The sequence below is a fragment of the Catharus ustulatus genome, chromosome 4 (genome assembly GCF_009819885.2).
Source record: "Catharus ustulatus isolate bCatUst1 chromosome 4, bCatUst1.pri.v2, whole genome shotgun sequence".
Lineage (NCBI taxonomy): Eukaryota > Metazoa > Chordata > Aves > Passeriformes > Turdidae > Catharus > Catharus ustulatus.
This window is the reverse complement of record NC_046224.1, coordinates 40,505,003-40,518,613: the sequence shown is the minus strand read 5'-3', so window position 1 is coordinate 40,518,613 and position 13,611 is coordinate 40,505,003. Positions and strand designations below refer to the sequence as shown.

Sequence of the window (13,611 nt, the reverse complement as noted above, 5' to 3'; positions counted from 1 at the left end):
TCAGTGAGCTATGGTAGCGTGTGGGGACAATGTACCAGGACCTTTTTGAAATGGTCAAAGTGTTGTGACCCTGATGATCCCCTCAGGCTACCAGCCCAAAGTCTTAGTGCTGTTTTGGGTACATGAAATGATCAATGGTGAGAAAAACCTGTGGGATGGAATTTCCTAGAAGCTTTGCACCAGCACCCTTAACAGGATCAGGTAGACTGAACTACGCAGTGAATGCGTCCACAGATGCATAGAAAAAATCAGGCTAATCACAATTTTCTAAAAACTCAATTTAAACTAGTAGTACAGGCAGTTTAAGTTAAGCTAAAAATGGTGAGAAGGTCCCAAACAGTTTGTGGTTTCACATGCGTATTTTCCTGTTTTTTTTAAATGTTTCAGTTTGTTTTCTGAAAGATAGACAGAGAGGAAGCTGTCTGTGTGATTGTAAAACTGGGGAAGCAGCAAAACTGATTAAACATGAGATGCTGTCAAAAGTATCAAGTGAATACAGTAGGGAAAAAAATATCTCTTCTTGCTCAGAAGTGTTAGTAAGTTAGAATAAGTAAATATAGACAAAGGAAAGCACAGTTTTTCTGCAAGACTGTGACAACATCGGAGCAAACTAGGGTTATTTTTAAATGCTAGAGAACTTCTTAGCGTAAAAATGAGATGCCAAAGGACTCCCCTGCAGTTTTTTTGTACCTTTAGTTCTATGTATGACTTTGAAAAGACTTTCTAGTAAAGCTAATTCTAGGGCGCTTTCTCAAATTTTTATTCGAGGATTTGACCCTGCTTCCCCTTTTCAGGTCACAAAAGATGCCTTCATTTGTTCATCTGATCTCTCTTAGTGACAACACCATGGGTTTTGGCTTGCCTTGTATTTTAGTTCTTCAGGGGTCCCATGAAATGTATCATTTCAAGCTGGGTTTTTATGCTACCAATCTTCTAGTATGTCAGACTGTGATTCCTTTTGGCAACTTTGTTATGAGGTAAATTGAAATATAAAATATGTAGGTAAAAGTAGTTGGCTTTTAATGAGGTTGTGATTGACAGTACTGCCCAGGACTAAGTTTAACAGGATTTGAAATTACTAATAGGAATGTATCCCAGTGCCATAAAATCCACATTCCTGAGTGGTGGTTGTTTTTACAGTTGTTACTTCTCTGCCCAGCCTTTTCATAACTAGATCTTGTTTTGCTTTCTTTCCTAATAGCATATCAGCATTCAATCCATTGAACCTTTGTGGATTTCTACATTAGGCAAAAGTGAAATAACAGTCAAAGGAGAAAACTTTACACGTGCATCAGGCATAAAACTGATACTGACTGGAATCACTGGCTGTAAACCAGATGTGTGAGTTGAACCAAAAAATAACACTAACTACTTTGCATGTGAAAATTATATCCATTTTGCTCTAGCGATATAGTTGTGTCAACAATTGTCATGTACCTCTCCTCAGCAAAACAGGAGATGCTCTGCCCTCCTTTAGTTATACTTCCATTTTAAATTACCAAAGGATGGAAATTAATTTGGTGCTTGGGTACAACACAAGGGATGCATGGGTTGTGAGTTCAATCTGTAGCAGCAGTAGGACAGTTTTGTATCTGTGGTTCTCTATGCTTTTTAGCAGGCACCAAGAAGTTAAGTCACAGGAAAGCCTTAGCTTTTGTTTGAATCTTCTCTGCTTCAAAATATTCCTCATATATTCTAGGATTCTGCTTGAATCCTAGCACAGACACCATGCCAGGGAAGGAAATCTCTCATACAACAGCTCCTATTTTTCTCTGTTGATGATCACACAGTGTAATTAAATAATTAGGCAGTCTTATTCTGAATCAGTTATTTTCAGGTGCAGCTGCAATCACTGCATGTGATTGGGACGCCCATTTTACATAGCTAGCATTGAAAAGGTAGTGTTCAATTTTTACTTCAACTATGAATTTTCAGGGGACCACAGGAAAAAAAAGGAGAGAAGGAGGGTAAGACAGAAAGTAGAGAGAAAGAGGAAGGAGTGAATAAACAGGAGGAAAGAGAGAAAGAAAAAGAAAGAAAATTAAAATGAAGATTCTCATTCTTGACTATCTCCTGGACTATGCTGGTAGCATGGAGAAGTACACAGTAAACAGCAAAAATCTCATGTTGCATTGCATAACCTCATCCCAGGGCTGATCATCTATACTGTTTCCTGTGATTATTGTGTCACATGGCAACTTCATTCAAAAGATGCCCTATTTTGTCTCTTCCACTCCCTGCTCTCCCTTTCCCCCTCCATCTGGCAGCTTAGACAGAGATTCAGTTCTCTTTTCTCCTTATCACTTGCTCTAGGGTATAGGCTTCGTGTAGTAACACCAATGAGTGGCATCTGTGTTTCAGTGTTTGTTTTCTTTCTTCTCTAGCATTAAAGTCAGAAATGTGCTAAATGATACACAAATGACATTTGCTCTCCCACCAACGCGTAAAGAGGCCAAAAGTATATGTATCCAGGCTAATGGGAAAAAATGTTCACCACCAATGACCCTGCATTATGTTTCTCTGCCATCATGTTCTAGAATTACACCAAATACCTCCTGGATCAGGTCAGTTTGTCTTTCTGTACTTTCTATGTATTTATTCAAATGTAGTTGCACTGAGCCAATATGAGCCTTCTTCCTTGGCTAGACTGCAGCTGAAGCAAGCCTGGAAGACTGCTGTAACCTGTTGTGTTGGATGAATTCAAACCTGCGAAATGCTTTAATGATTTAACAGATAAGGTCATAGTAGCTGCAAGTTGGATTCCATAGACTTCTTCTGCCCACCTCAGGTCTCCTTTATAGAAGTCAAAAGTAGCCTATTCCTACTAAACCTAAACCCAAATTATGGATACCATGCATAAATTTTAACTCAAATTAACTGATTTCTTGATGCTAATATAGCCTTAATCTGTAGCTATATACTGTGAAACAGTATAAAGTATCAGTGGATTGGAAGTGAAGTGAGAATAATCATCATTGTGCTGATGTACACAGACTTGCTTTACAGTATGATTCCCTAAAGCCAAAAGAGCCTTTTTCAAGCCTTTGCTGTGTTCCGTGGGAGACTCACAGATCTGCTGAAAGATTTACAGAGTGGTTTTAAAGATATTCTCTGGCACAGCTTTCCACCTGTCCCTCTGTTTTCACAGTTTTTACCTGTTCTCACGTTCTGAATCTGATATCTTGTTGAGTGAGGATTTGAGGTAATGGGTTGGGCTGGCAGCTGCAGCAGCTGAGCAGCCAGGATGCATGCTCTCATCTCCAGGTGAGAGGCAGCTCAGGCAGCTGGAAATTAATAATACCTTAAACCACTCCAACTCTGTACAGCAGAGATTGTGAGCCCTCAGACACAAGCACCATTGTGTACTGAGACAGATGGTCTGAACACTGCCGAGAATGTTTCCTGTGAGGTGCCTGGCACGATGGGTTTGTCGTGAAGAAGGCAAGAATTAAGCATAGGCCGGGCTATGCTGGGGCAGTGAAATACCATGATGCTCTTTCTTCAAGACAGAATATTAAATCTAATTCTTTGGCTGCATAAATAGAAAAAAAGGTGAAGAGTCCCTAAAAAGGAGTATACATGAGTATGCAATCAAGTAATGTAGTTTTGGGGTAGCAAAAGTATTTACCATTGCATTATGAGGAAAGGTTGGAAGTACACTGTATAGCTCAGATTATCTTGTTCTGCAGTTCAACTTTATTATGTTGTCTGTTACCAAAGCAAAATGCAATTGAATAGTTTATTCACAACTGGAACCTTAATGCAGGACATGTCTGTGGGAATACAGATAATATTAACCTCCCTTTCTCTCTATGTTTGTTTTTGTTTTACTTTGGTTTTTGCAGTGGTGGTCGCAAAATTACTACAACTGGTAGAAATTTTAATGTGGTGGACAGTGTGATTATTTCAGATGACCAGAGATCAAACCTCACAGTGAGTCTGAATCTCCTTTATAATACCAAATAGAGGTCTCTTGATGCATTAGGTTTTCTTCCTAAGGTTTGAGGAGACCAGTGTTTTCCAACCACTTGCAGGGACATGTCAGTCACCTTGCTGAAATAAATATGACCACTTACAGGATTACAGTTGTACACATTCTTAGTACAGAATCACAAATACACATAAGCTGCTCTCCTGCATAATTCCTTAGCTTTTTTTTATGGTCTAGGGGCTTGCTCCATATCTGTCCTTTTTGAGTCTCCCTAGTCTCCACATATGGGTGTGTTGGAGGAGGGGGTGCTATACTTCCCTCTGGCTCTGTGCTGAAAGCCCAAATGGTGCCACTGCCTCACTGAGGGGCAGCAGGCTGGAGCTGATGTTGGGATGAAACCCTTTCTCCAAGGTTGCAAGGAGGTGAAGGTAAGCACTTTGTTGACCCTTGCAGCACAGAGACCAGAACACAGCAACATCACCCATGAGAGCATACAATGACCCAATGCTAAGATGTCTGTAGCAACCCCCTCTCTCAGGAGTTAAGTTAGAAAGAGCAAATGCCTAGGAGTAATGGAGAGCTTGTCTTATTCTTCTCTTGTCACCTGCATTGAGGGGAAAGAAGGAAATATCATTGTCACAATTCCTGTTTATTGCAGGAAATAGTTGTCTTAGCAGTGGGAAATCTGCTTTAAAGGAGCGTGCAGAGTGTGTGACAAATGCACTTAAAGGTAGACATGGGCACAGCACAGAAATTTTTCCAGATGCTCTGCATGCAGCCCTGATCTCAGAAAAGAGGTTTAGCAGGTATCTGTGTGAAGTCAGGAAGGCATTAAAATGAATTTGAGTTTGTAATTGTACCCACTGTTGAGTATTTAATGACTGTTAGAGCTTTGCTATTGCATTTCTAGGTCTCTAGGTGTCCTGGAAATGCGTCTGAGTATCATTATTTAACGCCAAGCCTGAGCCATTCAACAGAGGGTAAAGTTGTTGATATGATGTTAAAAGTGGATACTACCTTTATACCATGTGTCAAATTACACTATCACCCAGACCCAGTGTTCATTAACTACCAGCTGCACACTGAACTGGATCCTGATCTGGAATTAAAAATATATGTAAGTTTTGAGATAATAAACGACTGTACCTAATTTAAAATAGTGCTTGGAGAATTATTTTTCTTACTGCATTTAGTGACTGATCATTGTCTTCAATTTTTTCCCTCTAGAAAGAAAATGATAATTTGAATATTTCTAAAACGGAGGTAGAGGTTTATCTGTCGTATATGACTGGTGCACAGACCAAAAAGATATGGTTCAGTGTCCAAAATATTACCAAAAAGCCAGATCGTAGCACCATACTGTGCAAATTCAAAAGGGAAGGAACCGACAAGATTGACTTTTCCACAGTGAAAGTTTTTGTAAGTAGAAATCCCTTTTGTTGCAATTCAGCGGTGTTTGAATGTTTATACAAGTGTAGTAAAATGTGTCATTAATACTGTCATGGTACTTGGTAGTACAGTTTTCTTCCTCATACCTGAGCATGCTTACCTAGCTTAGACACCACTGACAGAACCGAGTTAATTTTCTGTCTGGTTGCTGGGGTGGTGTTAGATGTAAGCTTTGCAGGCCAAGCTGCACTCACTGCTGCTGAACTCCAGGAGATCAGTAGCTTGTCACACCTCCTATCTGCAGAACAGACATCATTGGCACAGCATCACTGTCTCCAGGAGAGCCCCTCATCTTAGATCTGTAAGCAATCTAATTCTTCAGTGTGGCCAGGAGGAAAAGGATTGTGTTCTCCCACAATCTTTCTTACTGGAGTAGGTAAGGATCTGTCTCAGGGATCACCACTGAGACAGAAGGCATTTCTGCATAAAAAAGGGGGTGAAATTCAATGTTCACTGGGAAAGCTAAAATGCTTTGAGCATGTGGCACAAAGCCAGGCCCAAATATAAGGACATTAGCATGGATGTCAAAGCTGAATTGTGTCTTAAGATATTTGCTCCATGAATAAGATAAAGACACGAATTTTTTTAAATGCTATGATTACTATTTATGAAGGAAAAGAATTATGCCAGACTCTTATTGCAGTGTGTGGTGGTATAAAACTGAAATAATTCTATTGACTTCAAGGCATATGGCTCATAGTAAAGATTAACAAAGCTATTCTTGATTTTTTATCACTTTTAACTGATCCTCCATCTGTGGATCCTGCCGTCTGAGCCAGTTTGTGGCGTGGAAAAGCCTTTTGCTTTTGGTGTTGCATTTAAAAATCAGTGTTGCCCTGCTCTATCACATGCTCATCCTGCAAACTTCATAGAAGTGACTGTCATAGAAAGGTCACCACTTTACTAAAGCAAATCAAATGCCATAGTTATCATGTAACATAGCACTTCTAGTACCTTAATTTTTTTTCCAACGTAAGAAAAAAATAGAAGTAGCAAATCCTCACTTTTTTTTTTTAAACCTTATGAATAGATCATCATAGAAGAAGCAGAGCCACTGAAAAAAAGGATAAGATGGTATAAAAGACAAGTTTGGCTCAAGAATAAATGTATCTCTTGCCTTAGTTTTCCAGAAGAAAGAAGGTATTGAGTTCAAAGACAGAATGATCGGTCTGCATGAAGGTGTCAGAGCAGAAAATGCCATTCTTATGACAGAAGCAAGATTCAGGTAGATCAAAGGGCTCAAGACAGCAGGAACAGGATCATTCCCATCATAGCACTGAGGGAGGACTGACACATGACACTATAGGCTTAGTAGGAAAGATTTTAACTAAAACTGCAGTCAGGAGATGTACTGTATGACTGGAGAGCAGCAAATAAAAAAATCAGTATTTTAAACTGGAAAAAAACCCAAACCCTAGGCAAATGGAAGCTAGCTGATTTAATCCTAGCTCTATGTAAAACTTTATAACGTATTCTGAATTACTCATGAAAGACCTGGAGGTAAGTAAATGAGATAATTGTCAAATTCTTTTTAATGAAAGCAGATCATGCTAGATATCTTTATTTCCTAAGATGAGTGATTTCCTCAACACCAAAAAAGTGATAGATCGCATGTACCTGGAAGTCATTCAGTAAACTATTTAACATGGTGATTATGAGAGCACCAGGGGTTAGAAAAACCGAATGCCATGTGTGGGGAGCTGACTCTGGGCAATGCTGATGTTCATACAGATATTCTTTAATATCTCCACTGACTTGAACACAAAAATAAGGCATGCATTAATAACACTTGCTGATGACATAAAGCCCAGAGGCATTGCCAGTCCAGAGAAGGTTTTATAATGTCATGCGAAAAAAATGAAATTCATTTAGGAATAGGAATTGGATTAATTCAGATGTACCTTAATCACAGGTGTCTGTGATTTGTAAGCAAGATAAAAGATAAGGAAACAAATGGGGCCACTAGATAGGAAGGGTATTGTGAAGAATAAAGATAATCAAAATAGGAGCAGAAAATTAAGTGAATGCTTTGTCTCAGTTTTCAATGAACAAGGATGAGAAACAGAAATTTCTGCTTTAGGAAGTCTTCAGTTGTACATGACAAGTCCAGAAAAGTAGATGTATTAGTCACAGGATGGGCAATGTATTTAACCATTAATGCATTTGAGCCTTGGAAAAGGCTAGTGGGATCCTAGGAAGGCACAGACCGTAAGAACTTTGCATAGGAACTGTGAAAACATAGAAACATCAGAGGAAAAAGTAACATTTGATGAAGGAAATAGATCTGCTTTGTCTTGTGTACTCTGTAGCCCCAGAAACACAAAGGCTGTGTTCTTCCAGGCCTGTGGGGTTTTTTGCTTGCTTGTGTCTGTATAGCTGTGATGTGAGTATCCAGTTGGCAGTCTGCAGCTGCCCTAGCTGCTCACCTCCTGTGACAAGCCACTGATTGCAATCACCAGATCTCTGCCTTTCCTGCTGTAACCCAAAATAATTTCAACTCAACCCTCCTTTTCAATTATCTCAAGCTCATTTCTATCCCTGGCACTTGGTGGTATTCTTTTTGTGTGTCAGAACATATTTTTATGTCTAGCCTGTTTATAGTTTTAGCTACCCTTTATTTATGTGCTTTTGCAGTCCTCTTTCAGATCCTCCTTTGTGAAATTTCTTCTGCCATAATTATCAGTGGTGAATGCCTCAGTTTGGCATTTGGCAAAGTCCAGCACTTTCATGTATCCCTAAGAATTAATGCCTGTCCTGCCTTTGACAAGCCCACTGCTGGGGGATGTTGTACATGTGTTGTAACATGTTCATGTACATGTTTTACATGTATCGTATGTTGCATTTTTTCTTATCAATCTTCAGGAACAGCATCGTGCATAAAGAGGTTGAAACTTCTCCTAAGAAGAAATGGAGAAGAGGGCTGTAGGTCAGGTGTCTATGAAAAATTCTACTTCCCTCATTCTTATTAGGAGTTTTATCTTACTTATCTGCTCAGCAGAGTAACACTGTGATGGCAAACACATGCCTTCCATGTTTCAAAATACCAAAATATTTAGCAGCAACTCTTGAGTGCACGAGCCACTTGGCCAGCTGGAGGCCAGATCTTGCCTTTCATGTGAGGGCTCTAGTTTGCAGCAAGAGCATGGCAAAATTTGGTGGTACATAAGGACCTCCAAATTTTTTCATCATTGCTCTGTTACCCTGCTTAAATATCAAATGCAGTAAAAGGTAAGTTAATGTTGGTTCATATGAATTTTGCTGATCCTCTCCCAATAATCTACCATTGTCCTTATATGCCTTAAAATATTTTTATAAAAAAATTAAGTTAAATTTCATTTTAAACACTGATATAATACCTGTCCTTTATTAACATAGCCATTGCTTTTCTTTAGGTAAAATTAGGAAATTTTGAGCATGAAGTCAAACCCACATCGTCACACATATATTTATATGTTCTTATTTTGCTACCTATTGTGGTGGGTGTCATTATAGGTAAGTACAATAATGTATTATCAGCTTTTGATTTGCTGAAGGGTATGACCATGACATAAACACTATACATACTCACATGTCTGGAACTGTCACAAATAGTCTGGTGATTTTATCCTGTTCCCAATAAGAGTGGACAAAGTTAGCTCTGTTCTGGTGGTGAAGTCCAAATTGTCAGACTGCAGCACATCACAGGCATGTTACAAGACAGTATTTCTGTCTGTTCTGCTGGGATTATTCACTTTCACTTCATGAAGCAAGCCACAGAACTGACATCCTTGTGTCACAACTTGGTCCCTTCCAGCTGTCAGAACTCAGCTACCCTCCTGTCCCTGGGGCAGATGTTCCCTAACAAACTGCTTATCCTCAGGCAGTATTTGTGGTGTTTCTGCTCAGTCTCATTTGGATCATTCATGAATTTGTGGGTCATTACTAAACTGAGGGAGGTAAATAGTTGTCCCCTTCTCTTCTTGGTGCTCCCTTGTTTTTTCTGAGTGTTTTTTACCTGGTTATATATTTGATAAATTTTCATTTCTTTTAATAAATATAGGGGTTTGTTCATTTGGGGTTTTTTTAAGTTCATTTTAAAAAGGAACCATACATCATGCCTTTATTCTCTCTAAATAAGCTTTACAAAAGTTAATGATTTGTAAGTGGATTTTCTGTTCAAAACAACTGTTTTTTTCTGTTTAATCAGTGCTACCTTGAGTAGGTTGCTATTAGTAGAAATGTTAGAGTCTGTGTCTCACTGTGCAGGCTGTATATAGCAGGGCTGGCTACACTTTCGAATAAAGTTGGATTGACAATTCAAGACCTTGTTAAAAGGAATGGTTTTTACTAAAAATTGGGGTATGGATCCAGGTAACTAGGGCTCATGGGTACTAGCACAGGGACAACAGTAAAACACTAATTGTGCAAATGTACGTTAATCTTTTTGTTTCTTGATAATAAAATATGTCTTGTACAGGAGTTTTCTGGTTTTTGATTTTTATACTCAGCATTTCTTTTTCTTCCTTTTTAGCGGCATTTATAGTTACTAGATACAAATCCAAAGAGTTAACTCGTAAGCAGAGTCAGCAACTTGAACTGCTGGAATATGAGATTCGTAAGGAAATACGCGAGGGTAGGTCTGCAGCATATTTTCTGAACTGAATCTGTCAAGAAGCTCACGTTATATAAACATTTTCATTTTGTAGCTGTTAGAATATTTTTGTGTTGTATCAGAGTTCCTGTTTAATATTGTATGCTCTGCAGTAGCAGATAGCATTGAGCTAATAGGATTGCATGTAGTATTTCTTTCAACAAAAAGGTAAATTGCTACTTTCCAGCTCATAAGAGCTTCAGCTATAAAAGCAACCCCTCTTCCCTGAAACTGTTTTTTAAGAAATGTCTACGGGGGCCAAGTTGTAATTGTGAAGCTGATTTTGTGTCAACTAAACTAACTCTCTGGGTGGGAATGGGGGGTGCTTTTTCAGGATTTGCTGAACTGCAGATGGATGAATTAGATGTGGTGGATAGTTTTGGAACAGTTCCCTTCCTTGACTACAAACACTTCGCTCTTAGAACTTTCTTTCCAGAGGTAAATATTTGCAAGTTTTTCAGTTGTCAGCCTCGACTAATAGTAAAAAAATTGAGGAAGATCAAGATCAAATAACTATAGAAAATACTACACCGTAATTGCACTTTGTTCTCACAAGAAACTTTTCTTAAATCAAGAATTACAAAAGAGCACCTGAAGCTGTATATCTCTATATTTAGCCAAGCCTTGATGTCGATAAAGCAACATGCTTGAATTTTCAAGGGTTGTGTGTGTATCCATTTCTTTTTGTTCAGCCTCACTAAGCTGCTTGCCTTTCAGGCCATCTTAACTAAACTATAATTTATCCATTGCTTTTTTTTGTGCCCGTGCTTTCACTTCCAATGCTATAGCTAATTAAAGTAACAGTCAGGCTAGCTAACGTGCTAGCTAACATCATGGCACTTCCTAATTAGACTTATGGGATGAAGAAATAGCTCTAAGATGGTGCTGACTTTCTACACCAAGGTGCTGACAGAAATGGTAAGATGTTGATTCAAAGGGGTGCAGCTCAAATGCTTAGAAATTACATAAGTACTTAAGTATTTTTCAGTTTAGAGGCAGGTATTTTCAGTTGAAACAGTTTGTGCCACTGCATCAGATGACCAGAGGTGTTCTCTTGAATGTTTTGCTTCTCTTACTATTTTTTTTCCGTGTGTGGCACATTATGATGCTGATAAGTGCCTTTGCCATAGCTTTCAATATTATATAATGATGTTAACCAGTGCTTACAAGCGTTTATTCAATTGGCAGAAGCTGTGATCTCAAGTGGTGATATTTTCCTGTATGACTGACACCAGTAGGCAGAAACTTGGTTAGTTTAGGGCGTAATTAGGATGTGAATTATCTACTGGGCTTCATGTAACACTCATCACTGCTGCAGCCAAGTCTTGCACTCTCGTCTCTACACTGCTTGTCTTTATTGCTGTTTGTGATCCTAGTAAAAGCTCATTGTCATAAAGTGAAATACATGTGATAGTCAGAATCAGGGACTTTGGTTTTTGTACAACACCAAATACCAGAATAATATTTAGCAATTACATGTGCAAAGTCCTTGTATACTTTAAATCCAGTTCTCACACCAAAGGATACTGGGAATGTCTCTGCTGGTACTACTGTTATGCCCCCAGCCTAATTTTTAGAGGATCACCAAGTGGTTTGAAGAAAGTGGAAAGGAGACACCATTTCCTGCATCTCTTTCTGTTTGTTTTGTTGCCAGGCGTATTAGCCTAGATTATATTCTTAAGAATATACCTTTTCATATACTTTCCCTTGTCAAAACAGTAATAGTCTGTAGAAGCTGACTTAGTGGAAATGCTGTGTTCGATGCAAATAAAAAGTTTAGAAAAAAAGGTATAAAGCTTGCCATTCTACTCTGCTCTGTAAAGTACAAATGTAAAGGGCTTCTGTTTTGCCTTGGTGAGTCTCATGCCACTGCATATCCTGGAAATTATTTCTGTTGGATTTTGTCTCAGTTTGAAATACTTACCCCATGAAGGTACACTTGCTACTGTTAGCTCTCTACAAACATACAGTGTTAGGTAAGTTACTTACCATGTTGTATACCAATTTTTTCTGCTAAGTACTTACTGTTTACTTTGCAGGAGTGTCCAAACATACCTTGTGCTGTTTGAATGTGGCAGAAAAACAGTGCTCTGCTGAACAAATATTATAGATGAACAGAAAAGCCAGTGGAGTATATATTGCAACAGAGTGTCAGAAGGGTTGACAGAAGGGTCAAAGTGACAAACCGCTACTTCCTTCACTAACCACATGTGTTTAAATGATGTCCACATTGCAACCTTTGTGTCCTCCAGTGTGATTGATGGGCTTTGTCTCATCTAATCTAAACTGTTTAAGCATGGAAATTGAAGCTGTTCACTGAACATCTTCTGTAGTCAGTGCAGAGATGGGCAGCTTGGGAAAGTGATTCATCCCGTTTGTCTGAGGCATCTCCCTTAGGATGGGATGAGTTGCTTAAAGGGGGACTCTCATACCTAAAATAAAGAGTGATGGACCCCATGCTTCAGTTTTCTGTATTTAATCCGGCTTAATAGCTTTTAATGCTTGTAGGTGTTAAATGGATATTCTATCTATTCTTTAAATGTTCATAATGCCAAGCCTGATTTTTGCTTTGCTTGTTAAATTTGTCTAATTATTTCTGTTTTCCCTCAATTTCACACATTGTTTGGTTTAATGTTCTAATGCTTGTTCCCTGTTCACAGATATTTTTAAACTTTAACCTTTTGGTTCTTTCCCTCTGTGTGTGTGTATGTGTAGTTTTATTGGTAGTTGGTGTTAGGGTTGCTCAAGAAATTCTGGAGAAATGGGAATAGCCAGTGGAAGAAGAGGAGGAAGAGTTTGGTAGGGTAGAATAGAACAGGAGGAATGAAGAAAGGGAGGGATGAACAATCAGGATGAAAAATTAGATGTGAGATGCCAATGTATGTTCATAGCCCTAAGTCAGTCATTCCGTGGGCTGCATCAAAAAGAAGTGTGGCCAGCAGGCTGAGGGAGCTGATTTGCCCTCTCTGCCCCTGTGAGACCTCACCTGAAGCACTGCATCCAGCTCTGAGGTTCCCCAACACAAGAAGGACATGTTAAAGCAAGTCCGGAGGAGGGTGATGAAAATGCTCAGAAGGTTGGGACACCTCTTCTATGAAGAATGTCTGAGCAAGCTGTGATTCAGCTTCCTTCAGAAAGGAAGGCAGCCTTTCAGTTAAAATGGGGCTTATAAGAAAGGTAGAGACAGACTTTTTACCAGGGCCTGTAGTGACAGGACAAGGGTTAATGGTTTTAAACTGAAAGAGGATAAATTTAAATTGGACATAAGGAAGACATTTCTTATGATGAGGGTGATAAGACCCAGGAACAGGTTGTCCCGAGGAGTTGTAGGTGCCCCATCTCTGGGATTGTTCAGTGCTAGATTGGACAGGGATGTAAGTAGCCTGGTCTAGTAGAAGATAACCCTACCCATGGCATTGGGGTTGGAACTAGATGATTGTTAAGGTCACTTATAACCCATACCATTCTGTGATTCTATAAGGAAACTGGGGGCTACCAGCATGACAGATAAAAGCAGATGAAGTGAAATCTGTCTGTAGATCTATTGCTCAAGAGGCATTGACAAAGTGTTTGAGAACTGGGGGCTTCTTTTTGTGTGAGA

The 13,611-nt window shown here is 39.1% G+C and overlaps 1 protein-coding gene across 1 annotated transcript in view; it reads left to right on the top strand.

The window, feature by feature from the left end:
• Positions 1 to 13,611, top strand: part of PLXNC1 (plexin C1) — a 71,252-nt gene that overhangs the window by 29,586 nt on the left and 28,055 nt on the right. Inside the window, exons 10-17 of the mRNA XM_033058829.2 lie at positions 1,202 to 1,341; positions 2,385 to 2,564; positions 3,846 to 3,933; positions 4,842 to 5,048; positions 5,159 to 5,350; positions 8,773 to 8,872; positions 9,891 to 9,992; positions 10,345 to 10,448. Of these exons, the coding sequence (XP_032914720.1) occupies positions 1,202 to 1,341; positions 2,385 to 2,564; positions 3,846 to 3,933; positions 4,842 to 5,048; positions 5,159 to 5,350; positions 8,773 to 8,872; positions 9,891 to 9,992; positions 10,345 to 10,448 (1,113 nt within the window). The remainder of the gene's footprint in view (positions 1 to 1,201; positions 1,342 to 2,384; positions 2,565 to 3,845; positions 3,934 to 4,841; positions 5,049 to 5,158; positions 5,351 to 8,772; positions 8,873 to 9,890; positions 9,993 to 10,344; positions 10,449 to 13,611) is intronic.